General features: G+C 43.4%; 1 protein-coding gene across 1 annotated transcript in view; it reads right to left on the reverse strand.

Moving 5' to 3' along the window:
- TOPAZ1 (testis and ovary specific TOPAZ 1) overlaps positions 1-26411 on the reverse strand; it is a gene marked incomplete at its 5' end in the record, with an annotated part of 460121 nt that overhangs the window by 98798 nt on the left and 334912 nt on the right. Inside the window, 2 exons of the mRNA XM_082257639.1 lie at positions 1799-1963; positions 16549-16714. Of these exons, the coding sequence (XP_082113765.1) occupies positions 1799-1963; positions 16549-16714 (331 nt within the window). The remainder of the gene's footprint in view (positions 1-1798; positions 1964-16548; positions 16715-26411) is intronic.

The raw sequence follows: 26411 nt of genomic DNA on the forward strand, positions 1-26411 counted from the left end.
ACCTATCAGTGCCACATATCAGTGCCTATCAGTGCCGCATATCAGTGCCACCCCATCAGTGCCACCCCATCAGTGCCACCCCATCAGTGCCACTCCATCAGTGCCACTCCATCAGTGCCTGTCAGTGCAGTCTCATCAGTGTTCATCAGTGCAGGAAAAAACTTATTTATTTACAAAATTGTATAACATAAACAAAAAACCTTTTTTTTTTTTTTTCAAACTTTTCGGTCTTTTTTTATTTGTTTAGCAAAAGGAAAAAACCTTGCGGTGATCAAATACCACCAAAAGAAAGCTCTATTTGTGGGGGGAAAATGACATAAATTTGGTGTAGGTACAGTGTTGCATGACCGTGCAATTGTCATTCAAAATGCAACAGCGCTAAAAGGGGAAAATTGTCCTGGGCAGGAAGGGAGGAAAGTGCCCTGTATTGAAGTGGTTAAAGAGGCAGTATAACTTGAAGGTTAAACATTTTCTGTGTCGTTTGTGGATGAGAAAGAAAACAGGTTTCCGTTGTGCTAACACAATCACAAAAGTTTCTGCAAAAGCCAACTGCCATGCCTGTCTCTTTCCCTTGGCTGATAGGAGATGAGGAGGCAGTCCTATCATAGCCAGGCTTATCCCATAGGCAGATTAAGGGGGAGAAGAAAGACTGTCAATATAGGAGCTGGCTGCAGTAAGGGTTGTGGGCTTAGGAGAGACAGAGACAGACAGGAAGGAAGCAGGCACCTGGCATTCAACCTGTGGAGCCATCTCTCAGGCTAGCGTAAACAATCCTGTGGTTCGGCTTCCAGAGAGGGAAAGAGGAGAAGAGCTGGCTGGGCATGCGCAATGAGTGTGGCAACGTTGCAGCCAGAGAACTGTCTGCTATATTGTTGCCAGACACAGTAAGGGAGCCCATGAAATGGGCAGGATCAACTAGGTATTTACTAATAGGGAAACAATTTGTTACAAGCTTCTGCACACAAAGAAATAGACACACATACAGTTTTGGGGTTTAATGACACTTTACAAAGATTAAAAATCAGCAAAGCAAACATTTTGACACTAGAACACTGGATTAGTGGCTGATTGAAATAGAGATTTGCAGATATACATGATTAATAAATCGGAAATCTGTAATTTCAAGCAGAAACATATGTACTGGCTTTATTTATTTATATTTTTTTATATTAACACTTAAAAAAAATACAGATTTCTTAATATTATTGAGCTTTTGATACTGATATATTTTCTCCTCCCTAACAAACTTACAAATACCGACATTTGTTGTGAGACAAACACACGTTATGACCAATTGGCCCTGCATCAACTACCCTAAAACTGTCCATAAATTCTTTTTGACAGCCATATTTTCTAATTATTCTACCAGAGGATTAAAATGAATTGCAGCAAATGATAACATATTGTTTTTGATCAGTAGAGTGAAAAGTTTTAGAATATTTTATATATTCCTTTGTACTTTAGGTAAAAAAAAAAAAAAGTTGAACCCACATACCCTAGTTTGAATAGATTGCATAAATGGCCCAAGCAAGTGGCATGCATGTTGATTGAAACCCATCTGTTCTGAGGGTCAATTCTCAACAGATGAAAATTGGAACTCAGTTATTCTTACTACAGCACAGAGCAAAAGCAGAGATGGAAATGAGCAAAGATAACCAAATACACACTTTAGAAATGACAAACAGTAAATACACTTATTTTTTTTGAAGCTCTACAGTCAAGCATTATTAATGGACAGCTTTCCTACTTATCATTTTTTTTTTTCTAAAGAACTTAACGCATTACAGTATGAAATTACCTTGGGATTCCTTAAAACCAGGCAGATTTTGAAGGACTTCAAAGCACATGATGTACATACTTTTACACAACGCTTCCTGCACAATACTGCAAAGCAAGCTATGACGCTTCAGAACATCCATCTGGTCACAGGGCCAAGCTGCGCTGTGTATATTCCAATTACACTCTAGAGTCAGCATTAATGGGGGAAAAAAAGGAGATAAAGCATTAGAAATGTATGTGTGAATCAAGAATTATTCTATACCTCTCTTTTGTATGAAAAGGAAAGACTTTTCCCCTTGCCAAAAAGACCCTACAACTCACCCAAAGGATCCTATCCTTCCCAGACTTTCAGATGTACTATTGGGCAGTGATTTTATTCACCGTACAGGGTGGTTCTCTCATCCAGAGTTACTGCGGAGGCAGCACTCGTGGGGCCTTATGGCAATCTCAGTAAATTGGTTTTCGGAGCCCTCGTGCTCATTTATCGCTCACCTGTCTGATGAGAACCACCATCATAGTTTGGAGACAGGCGAGAGCATGGTATTGCTCCCTTGTCTCTCCTTACATGCAACTAAGGGTCAATCCTACCTTTCATTTGTGGGCCCTGACAGATCCACAAATCTGGGATATTCGAGGTATTGCAGCACTGAAACATATGATGTCTGAGGGGAAATTGATGAGCTTTGCCAAGCTTAAGATGAAATACAAATTTCCTAATTAGAGGTTTAGATATCTACAACCAAGACATGCGGTGAAATCCCAATTTCCTGCACCCCATCACCCTTGAATTTGACCCCCTAGAGAGGTTACTCACTTCAAAAGTGATAGGGAAAACTTTATCCTTTTATCTATCTGAGACTCTCCGCCACACATTTGGTCAAATTGATTAGACTTTTTCAGAAATGGCAGGCTAATCTGGTGGATTTGTTAGAAGGCGACTGGGATGAATAAGTCATTATATTACCAATATGGTTTCTGCCAAGAATAGGTTTATACAAAGATTTACACAAAATTCCTTCACAGGGTATACTACACTACCTAGCTGCTATGTACCCAACAGTTATCCCTCTATGTTGTAGATGCAAGCTTGTCGAAGACACATTCTTTTATGTAGTTTTAACCTGGTTTAGGATCAGTCCCTTTTGGGAAGCAGTATTTGAGGATATTAACGATGCCTGTGACTTAGGCTTAAGTTTGGATTCTAAGGTAATGCTGTTGGGTGTCCTGAATGATGCAGAACTGAGCAGTTATGCGAAATTGTTGTCTTTTATGGTCCTTTTTATGCTTTTAAGAAAATCCTTATAAAATGGAAGTCTCCTCTACCTCCTACTATATCTTCCTGGCAAGCGGTCATTAACAATGTCGTGCCCTTCTAAAAATGAACAAACAAAAGCCGTAATTTCCACAAGAAATTTGATCAAATCTGGTAGACTCGGATTTAATCCTGGGGTATAAATACTCTACTTGATTGAGTTGTCCCCAAACTATTTCCCCTTTTTCCTGCTTTTCCTTGTTTTTACTTACACCCCTGCTTTCTTCCAACCCCAACCCATCTGGATTTTTTCTCCAAATCGCAGGGATTACGATGTTAATGCCTTAATACTTGATCCTACCTGCCTGTATATGGTGAAATGATGATGTGTGGACATTGGTTATTACTTCTAATACTGTGCGTGACCTAGTTTACTTCTGTACTGCTGCCCCCATTTCGAATTTACACTGTATGGTTCGTAAACCCCTTTAGTAATTATAAAAACATGGTGTAAGCTGTACTTCCTATGTATATGCTGCAATTCTTTAAATAAACATTTATACCCGTAGAAAAAACAAAAAACAAAAAAACAATTGTGTTCTGAGCACCATGAAATAACATTGTAAGTCCCAACCTAGGAGCTAAAAAACGAATTATACATTTTTTTCTGTTTTAAATAATTAAAAAAAAAAGCAAACAGAATTAACAAGCAAGGAGCATTAGATTTACAGTATGCCATAAAACACAAAAGGCATATACAGATATTCTACATAATATTCCTTGCTACAGTAGTGGGTGAGCAACAAAGGTGATGAAGTTATGAATGAAAATTAGTCAAAAATCTCCCTGTAGTCATACAGGTACAGGTATGAAGACTGGAAAAGGTCCTTCTCTAAAATTTTGCATGCCATTACATGGTGTATGAAGCTGCCTGCACAAAATAAGCTTTGATGATAATATAGCACTCCTCCAATTTGGTTGCCAGGATGTTAGGTAAAATTAGTCTTTTTTGGCTCTAGTTTTGGCAATAGTTCCTTTCCTGATGGGTCCTTACCTCTGCCCTCCCCTAGTCTCTCATAGGAAAACTATACTCTGAAGTTAATGAGACGTCTGGCAGGAGATTGCACCCTAGAGAAAAGTGTCCTTTTATTATTACTAGTGGTTCTGGAGTATCCAATCCTATACCTTCTCAAAGTTTATTCAGCAAAAAAAAAAACAACAACATCCCCTAGACCATCCATACTACGGTGATAAAACAAAAATACCACTTTCCAGGGTAAGGGGATGTTCTTGATGGGTTCAAAGAAAATGTTCTACAAGGCAGATAGAACCAAGTTGAGGTCCCAAGGAAGTACAGGGTGCTGCAATAGGGGGTTATTGTGAGATATACCTTGAATAAAGGTTTTTGCAAGGGAGAGTGAAGTCAGAAGTCTATAAAAAAAAAAAAAAGACAAGGCCAAAGCCTGACCTTCCACAGCTCTATCTTTGAACAGAAGAGACAGAAATTGCACTGGGCAAACGCATAGAATAACCTCAATGGAGACCCGGGAATTATCAAGGCTCCTAAAGACAGTTCTGGAGGATTCTTGGTCCTGATCACAGAGGTGGTTTATTTTTAAATCTGGAGGTTAGGAGGTGTACATCCCAAGGCTCCCCATTTATAACATATCAGATTAAAGATAACTGGGTTAAGGGACCATTCCCCTTGACCTAGGAGGTTTTGGCTGAGGTAATCCATTTTCCAGTTGTCCACTCCTGGTATGTGGACCACAGAGATTGTTGGAAAATTAGTTTTTGTCCATGAGATTATCTGGCTTGCTTCCTTCAAGACTAGATGACCCTCTGCGCCCTTTTAAAGGTTGTGCAAAAAAAGTATGCAGTGCCAAAATCAATCAATGGCTATAAGCGGTTATTGGGGAATACTATGTATAATGTGCTGCTAATTGACTGCAGGGGTGTGCAGGATAAAATGGATCAGCAAACTTAAAATCAGCGCAAATCGACTCTTCAGTATTATAGTATCCTATTATCTCTAACCAAAAAGTGCAAGTGCAATAATCTTAATAATAATCAAAATTTCCAATGATTAGTGAAAAAATTATGATAAAAAGTGGAAACATAATCACATATAAAAAACAAACAATTCATTCATAAAAGTCTAGTAAAATAAATAAGTGTTAAAAAATTAAAAAAATCATAAACCATGTTCTTAATATTCCTGAAAGTCCCAAAAGGAATCTAACAAAGTGCAGAAAAGTGCATAAATTCTGTGCAACAAATCTTCTGTTAATGAATGTGTGCCAAAAACACTGTGTGCTCCTTCCACCAATCACCCCAACTGACCCACCAGATGAAGTGGCTGCCGATACCTGAGGACGTCGAATGACGAAACTAGTAGGGCGGGACTAGGAAACTGGACTCTATTGCGCATTTCTGATTCTCGCTCGTGGCTCTGATTGTGACAGCCGGAGGCGAAGAGTAGACTAACACACGCGCTGGGACCCTTATTGTCGGGAAGACACTTACAAATGTGAGTTTTACTTTACTTTTAATAAACTAATGAGTTGTTTTATGGAATCACACTATGTGGACTCATCTTTCCTCCCAAAACATGGTACATCTTTATCTACACCCATGAGAGTGCCTGCATGACGGGAACAACATAGAGTGGATGCTGGAATATATATATATATATATATATAAAAGGCGCACTAGCTGGTTTGTACTTTTACAAGCCACTCCATCTGGTGAGTCGTTTTGGGGTGGAAGGAACACAAAGTGTCATTGCACAGAATTTATGCACTTTTCTGCACTTTGTTGGATTCCTTTTGGGACGTACCGCTGTGGCTAGCAGAGGCTGGAATCAAGGAAAGACTTGATAAGATTAATGCAAAAAAATCACCAGGACCAGATGGCTTACACCCCAGAGTACTCAAGGAAATCAGTGGGGTTATATCTAGACCGTTGTTCCTAATCTTTGCAGACAGTATACGGACATGAACTGTACCAAATGACTGGAGGAAAGCCAATGCGATACCTATATCCAAAAAAGGGCAGACACATATTCCGGGAAACTATAGGCCAGTCAGCCTGACATCAATAGTATGTAAATTACTGGAGGGGATGATAAGGGACTATATCCAAGAATTTGCTGAGGACAACAGTAAATTCTTGCCAGACCAATCCGTTAACATTCTACGATGAAGTGAGCAACGAACTAGACAGGGGGAGGCCTGTTGATGTGGTGTATCTGGATTTTGGGAAGGCATTCTATACAGTTCCTCATAAACGCTTAATTTACAAGCTAAGGACTGCAGACATCGACTGTAAGGTTTGTTCTTGGATAGAAAACTAGTTACAGGGGCGTGTCCAAAGGGTGGTGATAAATAACGTGTGCTCAGACTGGTCTGGAGTAGTAAGTGGGGTACCCCATGGCTCTGTTCTGGGACCAATTATGTTCAATTTATTCATACATAATATAGAGGACGGGATTATTAGTTCAATTTCCCTTTTTGCAGATGGCACAAAAATAGGCAGGGCAATAACTTCACATCACAACATAGAAATCTTAAGGGCCTGAACAAAATAACAGAGTGGGCAACAACATGGCAAATGAGGTTTAATATGGAGAAATATAAGGTAATGCACTTGGGGGCTAAAAACAAATGCAAACTACTCATTAGGGGGGAACCTCTGGGGACATCAAGGATGGAGAAAGATCTGGGGGTCCTAGTGGAAGATAGACTAAGCAATAGCATGCAATGTCAAGCTGCAGCTGCCAAAGCTGGCAGAATGTTAGCATGCATAAAGAATGGGATATATTCCAGAGATAAAACTATAATCCTGCCACTTTATAAAACTCTGGTCCGGCCACATCTGGATTGGAGGCAAAAAAAACCTGGATTCTTTCACAACTGAAGAGATACTTCATGTTATTACAGAGTTGCCTCCCAGCAAGAGTCGGGGGTTTTCGATGGTTATTTGAATGCTTTCTAGCTTTCTATAAGCAATTTAAAGAAATAATCGGTCCCCCCCCCTAAAAAAATTGGATTTTTGTAAGATCTTACCGTAAAATCCTTTTCTCTTAGCTCATTGACAGACGTAGTCCTCTTTGATTCACATCAATTGGGTTATGCTGCCTCCGCAGGAGTAGGACTAGGCAGAAAGAAAAAACGTTCTGGCTCCACCCTAGGGGCAGTCCCAGAGGGTATATCCTCTTCCTGTCTGCTACAGAGAATCAGTTCTGTTACGAAGCAGTGTCAGAGAATTTAACCCAACCCAACTCAATGATAGAGGGGCGAGTACTACGTCTGTCAATGAGCTAAGAGAAAAGGATTTTACGGTAAGATCTTACAAAAATCCAATTTTCTCTGTCGCTCATTGACAGACGTAGTCCTCTTTGATTCACATCAATTGGGACATCCAGAAGCAGTGCCACAAATGAGGGGTGGGATTGACAGAAATCAAAATCCAATCTAGAAGGCCCAACCGGAGCCAACCAGAAGTATCAAGGGACTCATCGAGCAAACAGATGAGACCTACCCAACAAACCCTCGAGGTAGACCAACAGTCTCCTCAAACAGCGGCCTGCAGGAACCTTGCGGCCAGAAGAGGCATCTGACGATGCCCTCACATAAACCTTATACAATCTTGTAAAGGTATGAACCGACGACTAGGTAGTCGCCTTGAAAACCTGAACCACTGACGCCTGATGGCGGAAGGTCCAGGAAACACTAAGCGCCCGAGTAGAATGCGCCTTAACAGGGAACGGGGGATCCCGACCCTTAGATAGAATAAGCCTATACCACCGTCTGTCTGATCCATCTAAAGATGGTCGCGGCAGAAACAGGCAACCCCTTCTTAGGGCCATCCGTGATCACAAACAGTGAATCCATCTTACAAAATGAATCCGTAGTATTCAAATATATCCTAATCGCCTGAACTACATCCAAGGAATGCAACGCAATTCTCGAGGATGATAGGGCTTAGGACATAGGAAAGACAATACAATGTCCTCATTCAAATGAAACTTTGAAACCACCCTAGGAAGGAAGGATGGATTCGGATGAAGAACAACCTTATACCTATGAACCACCAGATCTGGGGAACAACAGGATAATGCAGCCAGTTCTGACACCCTGCGTGCAGAAGTGATAGCCACCAAGAAGGCCACCTGCTGGGATAAAGTAAGCAAGGGAATCTCCCTGATATTTTCAAAGGGAGGTGTCTGAAGAACCGACAGCACCAAATTAAGATCCCAGGATGGTAACGGCGCGTGCACTGGCGGAGCCAGGTGTCGCACCCCCTGGATGAAATTCCGCACCAAGGAATGAGTAGCCAAAACCTTCTGAAAGAAGATAGCTAATGCTGAAAACAGACCCTTGATAACACTCAAGGCCAGCTTCTGCTCAACTCCCTGTTGCAGAAAAGCCAATATTCGGGCTACCGAATAAAGACGTGGAGGGAACCCAAGGGATTCACACCACGCAATATAAGACTTCCATGTACGATGATACATCTTTCTGGAAGTCGCTTTCCTTGCTTTAACTAGAGTAGGAATAACTGAAGCTGACAATCCCTTGTCCTTCAGCACCTGGGTCTCAATAACCGGGCCGTTAAAGCCAGCGATCGTAAAGCAGGATGAAAGATCGGTCCCTGCGACAGCAGATCCTCCGTAAGAGGAAGTCGCCAAGGAACGTCTGTGACCAGCCTGACCAGGTCGGCGTACCAGGCCGACTAGGCCAGTCCTGATCTACCAGGATAACTGGGATTCCCTCCACCTCTATCCTGCGAAGAAGCTTCGGCAGTAACTTGAGAGGAGGGAAGTAGCTGATACTGCCCCCACGGGGCGATCAGCATGTCTGCGGTGTCTGCTAGAAGATCGTGGGAACGAACCACAAACCTCCGCACTTTCCTGTTGAGCTGAGATGCCAACAGCTCCCATTCAGAGTGCCCCAACGGGGGCACAGTTGGTGGAACATCCCTGGATGAAGAGATCATACCCCTTGATCCAGAATCTGACGGCTGAGATAATCTGCCTGCCAATTCACCCCCGGAATGAATACCGCAGAGAGAGCTGGAACATTTGTTCCGCCCAACGAAGAATGCTGGCAACTTCTATGGCCGCCAGGACACTCCTGGTGCCCCTTTGATGATTGACATAAGCCACTGCTGTGGCATTGTCCGACTGGATCCGAACCGGGCTGCCCTGGAGCTGCTCGGTCCAGTGAATCAGACAAAGTCTGATCGCTCTCAGTTTCAATACATTTATCGGTAACCTGGACTCTTCCAGGGACCAAAGCCCCTGAGCCGAGAATTTCTCCTCACCCGGATAGACTGGCATCCGTGGTGATAAGCGTCCAAATATTGGTAGGAATGACTTCCCCTGGCTGAGCATCGGAGACCGAAGCCACCAGACCAGGGACTCCCTGGTCCGCTCGCTCAGCCGGATCCGATTGTCCAGGGAATCTGGATTTCGGTTACACCTGAGAAGAATCTCTCCTTGAAGGATTCGGGTATGGGACTGGGCAACTGGTACTGCTTCAAAGAAAGCCACCATCAAACCCAGGACCCTCATGCAAGCCTGGATGTGTCTAAAATTAGACCCAAATATTCCAGCCTTCTGGTGGGAACCAAAGATAACTTCTGCAGGTTCACCAGCCACCCGAACTCTTGCAAAGAGGTCATGGTGATCTCTAAGTTTAGTAATAGAGTCTGCGGAGACTCCACACGGAGCAGAAGATCGTCTAGGTGACCTAGAATCGATATGTCTCGTTGTCGTAACAACGTCAAGACTGGGGCCCACACCTTTGTGAAGACCCGGAGAGTCGAGGCGAGACCAAGGAGTAACGCCAGAAACTGAAAATGGTACTCTTTCTATGGAAAAACGCAGGAAACGCTGATGTCCTGCATAAATAAGAAAGTGAAGATAGGCATCCTAGATGTCTATGGACGCCAGAAATTCCCCCTGATGCAGGGAGGCCGCTACTGTGCGAATGGACTCCATCTTGAATTTTTGTACCCTGACAAAAAAGATTAAGTGCTCTTAAGTCCAGAATTGGACGCACTTTGCCCTCTTTTCTGGGTATTGTGAAAAGGTTCGAATAGAACCCTTGAAATGCTCTGTCCAAGGAACATGGACCACCACTCCTTGTTGCATTAAATCCGTGACTGCCCCCGTAAGCTCTTAAGCGATCCGGGGATAGTCGAATATTGCGGAAACCGGCGAAGACGTCCCCCTGCCCCAGCTATGGGCGGGGGCGCACCTTCAGGCTTTAGTAGTCTTATCTTCAGGTCTGAAAGAGCCGGGCTTTTGCTTGCCCGACCAGCGCCCCTTAAAAAAACCTCCCAAAGGAGTTTTGGCGGACTTTGCTTTTTTCGCCCGTGGGCTGAAAAAACTTTTTATGAGCGGAAAAAGAAGGCCCCCGTCTCTGACGGGATCTTTTACCCTTAGTACTTGGTGGCAAGAAAGTGCTCTTTCCTCTAGTGAGATCCTTAATAATCTCATCTAAATTGGCCCCAAGATAGGCGCACACCCTGAAAAGGGAGATTTAACCAAAGCTGCCTTGGAGCCTTGGTCTGCCGACCAATATTTTAGTCACAGTGTACGCCTGAGGACCACTGCTGAAAACTGATGCTCGCCCCAATAGTGGAGTGGCGTCTAGTGCAATGTCGCAGACAAACTGTAACTCTTGTATCATCTGTTCCACCAGATCTGATACCGCCTGGGGGATATCTCTCCCCTCTAAGCCACTTGGTCCATTCTAGACCAGTAGCAATTACTGGTCTGAAAGCTGACCCAATTAGGGAAAAGATGGCGCGAGACACAGTTTCCACCTTACGATCATCTTTAAAGGACGGAGCATCCTCCAATAGGATAACCGTAGCTTTGTTCAATCTGGAGATTGGAAAATCCACCACAGATGGTACTATCCATCTCTTGAGGAGTGATTCCTCGAACGGATAACGCCTATTAATGCGTTTAGGAAATAGTAGGGGCTCGTCCTAGATGACCCCATACCTCCTTAGTTACATTACCGAAACACTTGGGTAAGGAAAATACTTTCGCCATCTTGGTGCGTTTCTTAGTACCAAATGGGATCTCAGTATCAGCTACTTTTGATGGTGTAACCTCCGAACAGATACAATTAGTGCGTTTACTAACGCTTCCTCCCGGGCTATGGTAGATGCCGAAACATCTTCCTCACTGTCTGAAGAGACAGTACCCGAGTCACCAACCCCAGATGAGGTACCTGCAACTGCAGGAATAGGCTCAGACTGAAGTTTCAGATGAAAATGGGGATAGGCGGGGGTCGCTTCCTTGCGCCCTGTCCCTGACAAGCCAATTCCACCGGGGATAGACAAAAAAATTTCCAAAAACTGCTGACAATGACTCACTATTAAGTGGGGAACTGGAGGGGCCTGCAGCCACTTCGAGGGGATCAGGTGGAGATACATGTGGCAGGGTCCATGTTAATCCAGGACACTTTGCCGGTAAAAAAGAAAAAACATTTTTTTTTTTTTTTAAAATAAAAAATACCTCTTTTTTTTTTTTATATAAAAAGTACCTCTTAATTCACCAGCGCAATAGCGCCCCTCAGCGTACCTGCTTAGGACCCCCAGAGAGAGAGAGAGACCCAAAGGGCTCATCACCAGATGCAAAGAAGTTTCTTATTAAAACTGCTGTCAGCGTTGTCTTGTGCAGACTGGAAGTCTTGCACTAGATTTCCCAGGTGAAAGGAAGTGGCTCCGCCCCCTGTGTACGCCTTCCGGCGTTCCCAGCTGCTCCTCGAGGTTTGCTGGGCACCTCAAACATGGCCGCCCCCATGCAGGAGACAATAGGCTACGAAAAATGGCGGCCTGCGTGACCTGCGGGCGGCTTGTGTAGACAATGCAGACATGCGGTCTACAACAAAATGGCGGCGGACTGCCGATCTAGCGTGGCTCCTCCAATACAGCGGCCTGCATGCTTTGAAAACAGCTGATGGCGGCCTGTCGGCCTGCGGGAGTATGGCGATCTAAGGTAGGCTATACCTCCTGTGTGTTTACTATAGCAAATCGAACTCGGCTTCCTTGCTAGAGAACCCAAGACTTGCTGAAGTATCAGCTCCCAAACCAAGCCTGCTGGAGTGTCAGCTCCTAAACCAAGGTTGCTAGAGTGTCAGCTCCCAAACCGAGGTTTGTTTAAAGTGTTAGCTCCCAAACCAAGCCTGCTGGAGTGTCAGCTCCCAAACCAGATCACACTATCACAGGGGATATGTGAACATGTCATAGGCTACAAGGGGGAACTTTAATGTCAGAAAGGATCCGACCATACACAGAGGGGCCCGTATGCCAAAGACCCCACAGGGGGGAAGGGGGAACATATACTCACCATACCGAACCGACAGGCACCCTCTCTTCACAATACCCTCTCCACCGAAGTGGGGGGTTGTTGACCAATACGGACGCCTTGACTCTCTGGTTCTTGGCGTCCAAGCGAGACGTTTAACTCGCAGGGTCAGTCCCCGTCCAATGGGACTATGTCGCGGCCGACCCAGCGCGGAGCTCTGGTCTGCACGCGCTCGTAGGCTGAACCGGGGTGACCACTGGATCTCAACATCCAGCCCGTCGCCCGGCCCCGCATACTTACTTGAATGTGTCGCGGCCGACCAAGCGCAATGCAATGGTCTGCGCGCGCTCGTAGGCCGGCTGGGGTGACCACTGGATCTCAACATCCAGCCCGTCGCCCAGATCCGGCGTAATTTGCTTGAAGATCTCACAGGAAAACTGGAGACAAAAAAACTACCTAAAAGAAAAAATTTTTCTAAAAAAATCTTGCCAGGACCAGAGATCCCAGCAAGGAACTTAGGTCCTTACTCCTGACTAGACAGAAAAAAACTGATTCTCTGTAGCAGACAGGAAGAGGATATACCCTCTTGAGCATAACCCAATTGATGTGAATCAAAGAGGACTACGTCTGTCAATGAGCGACAGAGAAACTACTTTTAATACCGTGTCTGACTGCTGCCCATTCACACTTCAATCCCAAGCGTCATATTGCCCTGATCCCACAGAACCAAACTCAATGTTCCAGCTACATACCTATTTCCCATATTAACAAGGATTTAAAGATATATGCCAAAAATACTTGATAATCGTCTGCAGTCGCTGATCACTATCATAAATCTTGACCAGTTTGACATCGTACCTGCCCGTGAAGCTCGTGACAACACAATTAAAACACTTTCCTTAATGGCTCACACTCAGAGAAAAAAAAAAGTCTCTTTAGGTTTACTCTCATTAGATACCAGAAAGTCGTTTAAGCACCTTGACTAGGAATTCCTTACAGCTTCTCCATGTCAAACTTGGCTGCCGGGGGCTTTTATTCAAAAAGTCATAGCCCTATATATATTCACTGTGTCCATAATTTGTGTAAATGTTCCTTTATACATTTTCCAAACCTTAGCGATTAATTTTTCTCATGCGTTCCTCTGGTCTTCACATTCAGTGCTGTAGTGTATCTATGGTCTTGCAAACCAGTCCGACTGCAGCATATCATCCTGGTGAAAAGGAAGGCAGAAATAGGAACAGGCTCACCCCATCTTGCATTTTATTACATGGCCACTATTCTCAGGAGAATCCCAGACTGGTTTTTAAATGGCCAGACCAAACTCTGGGTTCGTATCGAATGGCATCTCTCACCATTATAAAAAGCAAAAGAGCAGCGCTTATCAAAAAAAGATTTGTGAATAGATCTCTCTCCATTACATCCGAAGTCCTTACCCCGGGTTTGTCTGGCTCTTTGGCTGCCACCTCATTCTCTTCCTCCACTAGTGGCCTCCTTTCTTCATGTCTGAAGGGTCGCAGTGAGAAAATATAATATTTTTACACACAATGGCTCTCTCACAGCTATCCTGGACAACCTTGAGTTTACTCGAGGTCTCCACTGAAGATGTTTTCTGTGTTGGATGGACTCTCCATCTTTGACAATCTGACAGGCAATCAGTTCTTCTAGCCTTAAACCCATAAACTGAGCTTTTTACCGCAGAGGTCCCTAGACAGGGGAAATGGTTTTTATACCTCCAACTCAAACATTTTCACTCTAAACTTCGAGTCAGGATGACTTTTTAGAGATTTAAAACCCTGTGTATCTTACAAACAGAATGTTCATATCTGATTTTGCAGATCTTTAACATCGTCATGGTCGCATGCTTTTCCAAGTGTCCTTATTCGACACTGGGTCACTGCATTCCAGAAGAGTACCGGAGACAGACTTTTTCTGACATTTAAAAAAGTATTGCCAGTTGGACACAAGCTTCAAGCTCCTATTTGGTTGGTACAGGAGCCCAGCCTCTCTCCATATAATTTTTGCAATGATCCCTGACCAGTGCTGGATATGCGGAGAATGAGGTAGTACTTTGTACACATTTGGTAGGCTTGGCCGCGTATTCAGTCTTTTTGGCACAGGATGTTCAAAATATGCCACCTGATCGCAGGTAGATCCTGGCCCCCGACCCCAGAAGTTGCACTCATATCAAGAGACTTGTGCCAACATGCCCCCCCTGCACAGCTCTTCACTGGGAAAAACATTTAAAATACACCTATGATAACAATCAATCAATTAAAGACCCTTTATTTCTTTGTAAGTGGGCAAACTTACAAAATCTGCAGCGGAATAAATATTTTCCTCATTATATATATATATATATATACACATACACACATGTGCAAAAGTTTTAGGCAGATGTGAAAAATGCTGTAAATTTGGAAAGCTTTCAGAAATAGAAAAGTTAAGTTTATTTTTTTATCCATTAAACAGAAGAGAAATTTAAATCAATATTTTGCGTGACCACCCTTTGCCTTCAAAGCATCAATTCTTCTATGTATACTTGTGCACAGTTTTTGAAGGAACTTGGGCAGGTAGGTTGTTCTAAACATCTTGGAGAACTAACCACAGATCTTCTGTGGACAAAGGCTGCCTCAAATCCTTCTGTGTCTTCATGTAATCCCACACAGACTCAATAATTTTGAGATCAGGGTTCTGTGGAGGCCAAACCATCACTTCCAGGGCTCCTTTTTCTTTACGCTGAAGATAGTTTTTAATGACATTGGATATATGTTTGGGGTTGTTGTTCTGCAGCAGAATATTTTTAGGCCAATCACACACCTCCCTGATGGTATGGCATAATAGAAAAGAATCTGCCTATATTTCTTAGCATTGAGGACACCAATGAGGAAACATTGAGGAGTTTTTGGAGGAAAGAAATCTTCAACCCAGTGTTCAACTGGATTTCAGTGCAGGTAAGCACAGCCCTTCTATAATGACAAGCTTGGGCATTGTGCAGAGCTCCTTTCAGGCAACGGATGTGGGAACCCATTAGGAAAGGTTCTCCACTTAAGAGACAGCACTCTGCGCTGCAAAAAAGATTCCTTGTCCATAGGGCTGGGAGAGCGGAGGCGAATAGCCTGGAGGACTTGGAGAGCTGAGACGACTAGGGGAGGGAATCTGGAGGTCTCCGAGGAGTGAGAGAGTCCCGGGGTGCCAGGAGATTTACTATTGAGAAGCCAGGGAGTGGGCCCATGCAGCTGGATGCTATAACTACCGGCTGAGTGAGCCAGGAAAGCCCAGTGAGCTGGGTTGTCTGAGGGACCAGCAAAAAGAGTATCAGCACTGCTAAACAGGGAGCCAGGTGGTTTGGCATTAGTTTTAGGATACTCACTTTGATTGTGGAAACCCCTGTGTGGGCAGGTTTTCTGTGTTTTTTGGTGTTTTATAAAAGTGGGCCTAAAACAAAGTTCACACTAGCAGAATCTAACTAAAACTGCTACAACCACTGAGTTAAAAGAGAAGTCAGAGATTTAAAAATAACAAACATTCATACTCATCTATGTAGATGCAGCATCAGTACAATAAGGGCAGCTGTCTCCCGCCACCATTACACTGAGAACTGAGCAATCAAAGACCACTGATCACTCAGTTCTTTGGTCTGCTCTGAGTACAGGGCTGTGTAGGGGACGGGAGTGGCTGGCTCATGCTCTCAGCAGTGTGCTGAAAGGCTGAGCCAGCTGCTGGTCAGGCATTTGAGTGAATATCGACATTACGGTCGAGATCTCTGCAGAGCCGGGACCAGTTCTGTGAAGTTAGCCTGCTATTGGCTGAATTTGGGTCACAGGAGTGCAGAACTAAGTGCACTTCTGTGACCCACAGGAGAAAAGGGCTTTGGCCATACTTATCCTTTAATAATCCCCCAAGATCACAATATTTCCATTGGTCCAAGCTAAACAAATGTAACTGTGAAAGAAAAAACATACTTATACTTCAGCTTTAAAACATGTAAACTATAACATTTTAAAAAATGTCCCAAAGCCATTATAACTAGGAATTCAGTTTACTTTTTCTCCAGATACCCAGTATTAGCTCAAAATTTTGCATTGAGAAATGATCTTGTGCAAATTAGTGTGTATATATAATTTGGTACTTAACACATTCTAAAAAAAAAAAAAAAAAAAAAAACTTGAAATAAAAAAAATGTTACCTCTCAGTGTCTGCACTGCACTGTTTAGTCTTCCACCCATAAGAAAGATCTCCACAGCAACATTTACAATTGCACATCGTGAGGCAAAGATTTCTTGACCAGTGATCCCTTTTAACACCTTGTAATTAATCTTCAGCTCACGGAATTTGAACAGCACTCTTCTTCCCTTCCAAAGAAAAAGCATTAAAATGTACTAGACTTGCAATGCACCTTAACCACTTTAATACAGGGCACTTCCTTCCCTTCCCGCCCAGGCCAATTTTCCCCTTTTAGCGCTGTTGCATTTTGAATGACAATTGCGCGGTCATGCAACACTGTACTTACACCAAATTTATATCATTTTCCCCCACAAATAGAGCTTTCTTTTGGTGGTATTTGATCACCTGTGCGATTTTTACTTTTTGCTAAACAAATAAAAAAAGACAGAAAAGTTTGAAAAAAAAAAAAGTTTTTTTGTTTATGTTATACAATTTTGTAAATAAATAAGTTTTTTCCTGCACTGATGAGACTGCACTGACAGGCACTGATGAGGAGGCAATGATGGGGTGGCACTGATAGGCGGCACTGATAGGCACTGATATGTGGCACTGATAGGTAGCACTGATATGCAGCATTGGTGGGCACTGATAGGCGGCACTGCTGGGCACTGATAGGCAGCATTGATGGGCACTGATAGGCGGCACTGATGGGCACTGATAGGTGGCACTGACGGGCACTAATGGGCACTGATAGGCAGCACTGGTGGGCACTGATAGGCGGCACTGGTGGGCACTGATAGGCACTGGTGGGCGACACTAAAGGATGGCAATGATGGGCACTTGTGGGCAGCACTGATAGGGAGGACACTGGTGGGCATCACTGATGGGGAGGGCAATGGGGGGCTCCCTGAGCCCTGATTGCCATCCCTGGTGGCCATAGTGGGCATCCCTGGGGTCATAGTGGGCATCCCTGGTGGTTCTAGTGGTATCCCCCCCCGAGGGTCTGCACTGGTAATCAATGATCTGATTACCAGTGCCGACCCCCCCCCTGTCAGGGGAGCCGCCGATCGGCGCTCCTTTACTCGTGCCTGTCAGGCACGAACTAAGGAAAGCCGATCAACGGCTGTTCCTGTTTTACTATGTGACCATCCGTGATTGGACACGGCTGATCACATGGTAAAGAGCCTCCGTCAGAGGCTCTTTACCGAGATCGGAGGTGCAGGGTGTCAGACTGACACCTCGCATCACCGATCGCCGCTCTGCGCGCCCCCGGGGGGAGCCCAGAGCGGTGTTATCCTGCCGCCGTCATATGACGTCCGGTCAGGATAACTCAACCACATTCCCGCCGTCATTTTGTAATAGGGTGGGCGGGAAGTGGTTAAAATGAAACTTTACAAATGACTTTCAGGAAAGGTTTGCTTTAAAAGCAGCATTTGTAGTTTAATCTACATACTGACCACATGGCACAGTAGGACACAGATGTCTACAGTATGTATTTATAGGTTTGTCTGTAGTTCAGTTTTTTTTTTTTTTTATATTTTTATTTGCACAAAAGATAATCACATAACTGGAATAATGCAATGGCATAAAACAAACAGAAAAGGGAGAGGTGCCCCCATGAAAGAGCAAAGAGGCAAAAAACAAAACATCTACAGAAATAATATGTAGTTCAGTTTTAACAATTATAAATGGGCAATAAGTGTACCCTAGTATTTACTGCCAATATAGTGCAACAAAATGCATGTGCGTTGAAGAGTCAGGTGCATTGACGGGTCAAGTATGTATACTGAATGGTAACATGTAAGTAACAGTGCGAATCCAGAATATGGCATGTAAAAGTGTTATGCCTATGACCATTATTGTATGCAGACCCATGTTTTGTCACGGTGTCCGATTGTATACCATCTAGGCCGTGCCCTTTATAAAATATCAATGGGGGAAAATTAGTGCTTACCTCTCACCTGTGTGGTCTGATACAACTCTAATACCTTCAATTAGTTTACAACAACAAAATCACAGTATCCTAAACTTGCTGTATAAAGGACCTGAATTCCTCTCAGTGAAACCACAAGTGCCCGCTAGAACAAGATTTGACTAATTCGCCTTCTTTAGAAGGTCATGGAGCAAAGAGCGCAACCTTCAAACAGGAAAATGTAAAGATTGTTTACCTCTAATTTTTTTATACATACAAACCATTGCCGATAAAAAAAGATGCATTAGTACATACAGTATGAACAGAAATGTTCCCACACGGTCTCTCTTATGGGGTTATTGTTCTCTCAAAAATAAGAAACCTAGCCAAGAAAAAAAACTGCCAAAACCACATATTAGGCTCTATAAACCCCAACTAGATAACAGCTTGCAAAAGCCCTGTATTAAACTTGTGGTACTTTTTTTAAATTGGTTATTGCACTGATGTGGTGCTGATCTTCTCCAGTCTTTCCACTGCACCTGGTTAACAGCTCTGATTTCCACTGTACCTGGTTAACAGCTCTGAACCTGCCTACTGACAATTTCAATAGTGGACCATGGTTGTCCACTTGCAGTTTCCACTAAGGGCACATATGATAAGATGACAACATCGGAGAGACAGTGTGGAGAAAACTATATAAAGTAAAAAATGACGACCTTCATGGTAGAATCACTAGGTATGATTTTAAAGCGGTTGTAAATCCTTACATATACTCAAAGGGACTATCCTCCTCAGATGATACACAGATTAGCCATTTGTCAACCAGCCACCGCAGTTATACTGTGGCAGGTTCCTATGAATTGCCATACCTGTGCGGCGGTCCGTGGGAGCAATCCTGGGAGCGCAGGCACGCCCACTCGCCAGCGGGGAAGCGGATCCACGCAGGCAGTGGCCGCGATTGCCGTCGGGCAACCGCCATCGCTCCCAGTGAAGAGAGAACGGCGGTCTGCTGTTGTAAACACAGCAGACCATTGTTCTCTCGGGAATCAATACAGAGCTCCTGTGTTCCTCCTATTTAGGAACACAGGTCTCTGTGTTGATTTCACAAGCCCATTCCCCCCACAGTTAGAAAAACCCCCTAGGCTCACACTTAACCCCTTGATTGCCCCTGGGTTAACCCTTCCCTGCCAGTGTCATTATTACAGTAACAGTGCATATTTTTACCACTGAATACTTTAGTAATATCACTGTCAGTTAGGTGTTCGATCTGTCCGCCGTAATGTCGCAGTCCCGCTAAAAATCGCTGATTGCCGCCATTACTAGTAAAAAAAATAAAATGACGTAAATCTTTCCCATAGTTTGTAGACAAGATAACTTTTGCGCAAACCAATCAAAATATGCTTATTGGGATACCAAAAATATGTAGCAGAATACAAATTGGCCTAAAATTATGAAAAAAATTATTTTTACATTTTTTTGGGGGAATGTTATATAGCAGAAAGTGATAAATATTGTTTTTGTTTTCAGAATGGTCGTTTTTTTTAGTTTATAGTGTAAAAAAATAAAATTCACACATGTGATCAAATACCACCAAAAGAAAGCTCCATTTGTGGGAAAAAAAGGACATCAAATTTTATTTGGATACAGCGTCGCACGACCGCTCAATTGTCCGTTAAAGTAATGCAGTGCCGAATCGCAAAAAATGGCCTGGTCATTAAGGGGGAAAATCTTCGGGTCCAGAAGTGGTTAAACGAATCCTTCTACATAAGTTGTACCTGTTATGGCCAAAAATACTGGCACCCCTGCATCTCTGTCAGATAATGAACCACTTCGCCCAGAAAATGTTTAGGCATTCTCATGTTTATTATTCATTTTGTTTGCATTGGTATGACAAAAAAAGTAGAGAAACAAAAAGCCAAATCTGACACCGTCCACGAAAAACTCCAAAAATGGACTGGACAAAATTGATGGCTCCCTTAATTTAATATTTGGTAGCACAACCCTTGGAAAAAAATAACGGAAATCAGTTGCTTCCTGTTACCATCAATGAGTTTCTACTGGAATTTCGAACCACTCTTATTTCGCCAACTGTTCCAGGTCTCCCAGAATGGAAGGGTTCCTTTTTCCCAACTGTTTTGAGATCTCTCCACAGGTTCTCTATGGGATTTAGATGTTGACTCATTGTTGGCCAAGCCAGTACTATCCAGCGCTTTGTCTTAAACCAGTTCTGGGTGCTTTTTGATGTGTGCTTTGGGTCATTGTCCTGCTGAAAGACCCATGACCCCTGACGAAGACCCAACTATCTGACACTGGGCCGTGCATTACACCCCAGAATTCTTTGGTAGTCTTCAGATTTCATAATGCCCTGCACATGGTCAAGACATCCAGTGCCTGAAGCAGCAAAGCAACCCCAAAACATCAGAGAACCTCCACCATGTTTAACTGTATTGTTTTCTTTAAAGGCCTCATTTCTTTTTCTGAAAACAGTAGAACAGTGGGCTTTACCAAAAAGCTAAAAGGTGTACAGCGTTAAATAAAAATTGATAATATATGTTGATAAAACATATATTAAAAACTCAATAAAAGACCAAAGTACATAAAACAGGTGCACAGAATCAATGATAAGTGGAAAGAGGAAATCCAACATACAGCTTAGATCTCAAAAAACTTGGAGAAACCACGTGTTCTAGAGATAGATGTCTCCTTACCGGAATGTTTGACCCCCGGTCATGAGAGGTCAAACAGGCATGGATCAAAAGAGCTGAAAGCCCAGAGTATGCAGTATCTCCAAAGGTAATTGGCACCAGATCAATCAAATTCGGTCCTTAAAGGTGTTGATCCCTAATGAATTCACGTCTCCTGAGTTCCTTATATAGATGGTTAGATTGCCTCTCCAAAAAACAGATGGAACTCAGATGGTGAAGTACGTTTGGTTTATTGAAATTACCAAAGACAAAGTGAACAACTCACATGTTGGTACATGACAACAAACAAAAGTTCCAAGATGGCCGCGGCTAGGGGCGTGTCTGCGCGCGGGTCGGCGTATCCGACACGTTTCGTCATAACATGAGACGTTATCTAAGGCCCGCCTTAGATAACGTCCAATAAAATACAATTTTCCAATAAAACATCCACACATCACCGGTGTTCCTAACCTCTGATGCTGCTTCTGAAGAGGAGTGAAATGCATTAGGCAGAACTTCTGGGGACATCACATCCGGTGTTTAGATTGCAAACTACAGAAGTTGTGTTCGATACCGGCGTGGTTTGCTTATGATACAAGATGTTAACAAGACATACTCTGTCCCCAGCAAAGATATCCACAGAGGCAGACTGGTGTTCTGCCAGCTTACAATCCACAGACACAGAGCTCTCCAGCAATTATCTCTAGAAACTACTAGTTTAAGGACACCACCTTGGAAGCTGGTATTTCTCAAGGGAAACATCGTGAGCCAGACAAACTCCGTGCATCGCCCAGTGCAAGGACCAGACTAACTTCCCTTCTGAAGGAAGGACCCCTACCTCTCCTTGGTAATAAAGACATGGTACTGCTTAGATGGTGTCCACCAGACTCTGAGCTAGGCAACCTGCCCAAGGCAGGATTCCCTTGATGTGTAAAGAAATATCTGTTCTAAAGAGCCAGAGTAGCCCAAGGGATGTGGTTCTTCAGTGAACGAGGCTGCTGGATATGGGAAGAAAAAAAACATTCCAGCCACCTGAAAAGGCTGAAGAAAGCACCAAGGACTACCTGGTTGATTGAGACAGTGTAACGTTCATGCGTTTTTGTTTGCGGATGGATTTACAGCTGCAGAATTATTACACTCAGTAGCCTTGTAGAGAATGTGTTGAACAACATATCCAACTCTCAGGACTTCATCACCGTGTACAGCCTGTTATATACTATATATATATTAATAGATGTTTAATGGAGGGATAGAGTATATGAGGATATATAGATGAGAGACAGGCTATTGTATGGTGAGCACTAGAAGTAGTATAGGAGAGTTGCAGGTGATGGTAAGCAGATAGGTTCTGATGTCAAGTATAGTGCAGATGGTAAGAGGACACAGATGGAGTATACTTTAGACAGAGTAACCTAGTGCAAGGATAGTTCAAGGTAGTCCCAAGAGCTAACAGTCTTATGCAGATGATAGTGAATAGATAGATACAGATAGTCTTGGTAATTGCAGTAGATGACAGTAGGAGATTGGTTAGTAAGAATCCCCTGCGGGGTACTTATCACTTAGATAGGTTAGGAAATACAATGTCCAGAGGAGAGGGGTGATCCCGTAGCGGGATACGGATCACCAGCGAGGTTTCCGGCTTATTTCAGCAAGGAAGGTATGTCAGCAGCTCCGACTTCTCAGGCGTAGGTGCGATGAACATGTGGGTTTGAACGAGCGATGAGTGAGAGCAAACCGGCGATTGAAATAGCCGCTCATAGCGGCGCTCGGCAGTGATGTCATCCGGTCTTAAAGGTGTATGCGTCCTTTGTATATACAAGATGGGACGCAAAGAGAGGAGAAATATAGGAACAAGGGTACCATAGGTACCGGAACGTTACAGTACCCCCCCCCCCCCTTAAGGCCGGCTCCGGAAGGCCTCTAGAACTGTTTTTTCCGGATATTTCGAGTGGAAATTGCAAATCAGTCTAGGGGCATGGATATCGGAGGTATCCAGCCAGGTGTCATCTTGGGGCCCATAATTCTTCCATCGTACAAGATACTGGAGTCTTCTTCTATTGAAACGGGAATCCAAAATTTCTTTTATCTCAAATTCTTCTCCACCCTCCACTTGTACAGGAGGTGGAGGTGAGATAGTAGGCCTTATTCCTTGGTTAGGAACATGGGGCTTCAGTAGAGACACATGGAAGACAGGATGTATCTTGAGGTCTACTGGCAATTTGAGTTGTACTGCAGCTTTTCCAATAAGCTTCTCTATTGGAAAAGGTCCCAGAAATAGAGGTCCAAGTTTTTTACTAGGGATCTTTAGTCTTACATTTTTTGTAGAAAGCCAAACAAGATCCCCAATGGCATATTGGGGAGAGGGTTTCCTACGGAGGTCGTAGTATTTTTTTTGTTGGCTATGAGCATGAGATATTGTATTGTTGAGTAATCCCAGAGAATCCTTTATCTGGGCAAGATAATCAGATGCTACTGGATTACTTGATGGTAAGATACGTGGAGGAAGGAGTGTGGGATGAAACCCATAATACAGGTAAAACGGACTTTGCTTAGTAGTGCTATGAGTAGCGTTGTTATAGGCGAATTCCGCCAGTGGGAGGAGATCTGCCCAATCGTCCTGTAGATACGAAGTATAGCAACGCAGGTACTGTTCAATGCACTGGTTAACTCTCTCTGTCTGTCCGTTGGTCTGAGGGTGGTAGGCAGAAGTAAGGTTACGCTCTATTTGCAGTATCGGACATAGAGCTAGCCAAAATTTTGAGATGAATTGTGAACCACGGTCAGACAGCAGTGTTTTTGGAATACCATGTAACTTAAAGACATGTTTCACAAGTAATTCTGCTGTTTGTTTGGATGAAGGTAGTATTCGGATAGGGGTGAAATGTGCCATCTTGGTCAGATGGTCCACTGATACCAAGATGGTGTTGAATACTTTGGAAGGTGGTAGTTCCACCTTCCACCTGGGGTATCGGTAAACTATAAAGTAATCCTGATGGTTTCGTGTTGTCAATTTTAGACCTTGCACAGATATCACAAGATGAAACGAACTTTTTTACGGTTGTCTTCATGTCTGGCCACCAAAATTGCCTAGTGAGTAGATTGAGAGTTTTAGTCATACCCATATGTCCTGCCATAGGTACATCATGCGACAATTCTAAGATCTTGGTTCGCATAGTAGGAGGTATGTATAATTTATCGTTGTAGTAGAGGAAGCCTTCTGTGTCAGTAGTTAGTTGTGGTGGAGGTGAATCCAACCCTATGCTGTGCAAAATCTCCTCCTTCAGTGAGCGAACGACTCCGATAATACGTTCAAGTGGTATTATAGGAACTGAGGAAACCTCAGTGCAATCTTTCTCGGCTAGTCGTGAGAGTGCATCCTCCGCTTTTTTATTTTTGTCTGCGGGCGTGTAAGTTACTAAAAAATTAAATCTCAGAAAGAATAACGACCACCGTACCTGCCGGTGGGAAAGAGTTCTATTAGTCTGAAGGTATTAGAGGTTTTTGTGATCAGTATATATCAGAATTGGCAATTGAGTGCCCTCAAGTAGATGTCTCCAATTTTCTAATGCCAGTTTTATGGCTAATAACTCCTTCTCACCTACTGGGTAGTTCACCTCGGGGCTACTTAATGACTTTGAAAAGAAAGCAACTGGGTGAAGAGGTGAGGTGTTTGTTGGTCGTTGTGAGAGAACTGCTCCTACTGCCATATTAGACGCATCTACCTCCAAGATGTATTGAAGGGATGGGTCTGGATGGCATAGTATGGGGGCAGTAGTAAAGCTTGATTTCAGCAGAGAGAATGCTCCATTTGCTTCCTTTGACCAATTAAATGGTCTCTTCGTGCTTGTAAGTTGTGCGAGAGGTTTCACAATCGCAGAGAAGTTTTTAATGTATTTCCTATAGTAATTAGAGAATCCTAGGAACCTTTGTAATGCTTTGCGAGTGGTTGGCACAGGCCAATCCAGAATGCAGGATATTTTGCTCATGTCCATTTTGATTCCACTTTTAGATATAATATATCCTAGGAATAGTACCTCCTCTTTATGAAAGAGACATTTCTTTGATTTAACATATAAGTTATGTGCAAGTAGTCTTGACAACACAAGTCTCACATGTTTTATGTGCTCAGGTAAGGAATGAGAATAGATAAGTATATCGTCCAAATATACTACCACACAAAACATCAAGCAAGTCTCGGAATATCTCGTTTATAAAACGTTGGAAGGCTGCGGGGGCATTACATAACCCAAATGGCATTACAAGGTACTCAAACAGTCCGTATCTGGTTCTGAATGCCGTCTTCCATTCATCCCCTTTACGGATTCGAATTAAATTGTATGCCCCTTTTAGGTCCAATTTTGAAAAGAAAGAAGCCCCACGCACCTGTTCGATAAGTTCAGGAATAAGAGGTAAAGGATAACGATCCTTTATTGTGATGGCATTTAATTGTCTGAAATCAATGATAGGCCTAAGGCTAGAGTCCTTATTGCGGACAAAGAAAAGCCCAGCAGCAGTGGAGGAAGTAGAAGGTCGGATGAATCCTTTTGCCAAGTTTTCATCCAGATACTCTTTAAGGTGAGAGAGTTCATCCTGTGAGAGAGGATATACATGTCCGTAAGGCAACTTGCTATTAGGGAGCAGATCGATAAAACAATCATAGTCCCTGTGAGGAGGTAACATTTGAGCGTTTTTCTCGAGGAAAACCTCCAATAAATCTTGATAACACTTAGGAATAATGTCATCTGGCAGTACAGACAGGATCCTATCATGTGTGGGGAGGTTACACGTCGTCTCGCAATAGTGAGAAGAGAAGGCTAACGTTCTTGTTTTCCAATCGATGATTGGTTGATGTATGTGTAACCAGGGAAGTCCCAAAATGATTGGAAAATGTGGTGAAGTTAATACATCAAAGGTGGTGGTCTCCACATGAGACTCGTCAGCAGTTACAAGAAGTGCCTGTGTCTGACTGGTGATAGGACCAGAGGATAAAGGTGTACCGTTAATAAAACTAATGGAGACAGGTTTGGGTTTTGAAACAATAGGTATTTTATTAAGGGAGACAAAACAAATGTCAATGTAGTTTCCACAAGATCCTGTGTCAATCATAGCCTTGGTGGTGATCCTAGTTTGGTCCCACTGCAATGTTAATTGAACAAAAAGATAAGGATTAGGAAAGGAAGTTGTGAGTCCCCCTAGCAAGACATTTGAACACTCACCCTCTTTTCTGCGGACAAGAGGACAGTCGTTTACCAGATGATTCGGGGATGCGCAGTACATGCAAAGATGTTC

The sequence above is a fragment of the Pelophylax lessonae genome (genome assembly GCF_965119305.1).
Source record: "Pelophylax lessonae genome assembly, chromosome: 5".
NCBI classification, from domain to species: Eukaryota; Metazoa; Chordata; class Amphibia; order Anura; family Ranidae; genus Pelophylax; species Pelophylax lessonae.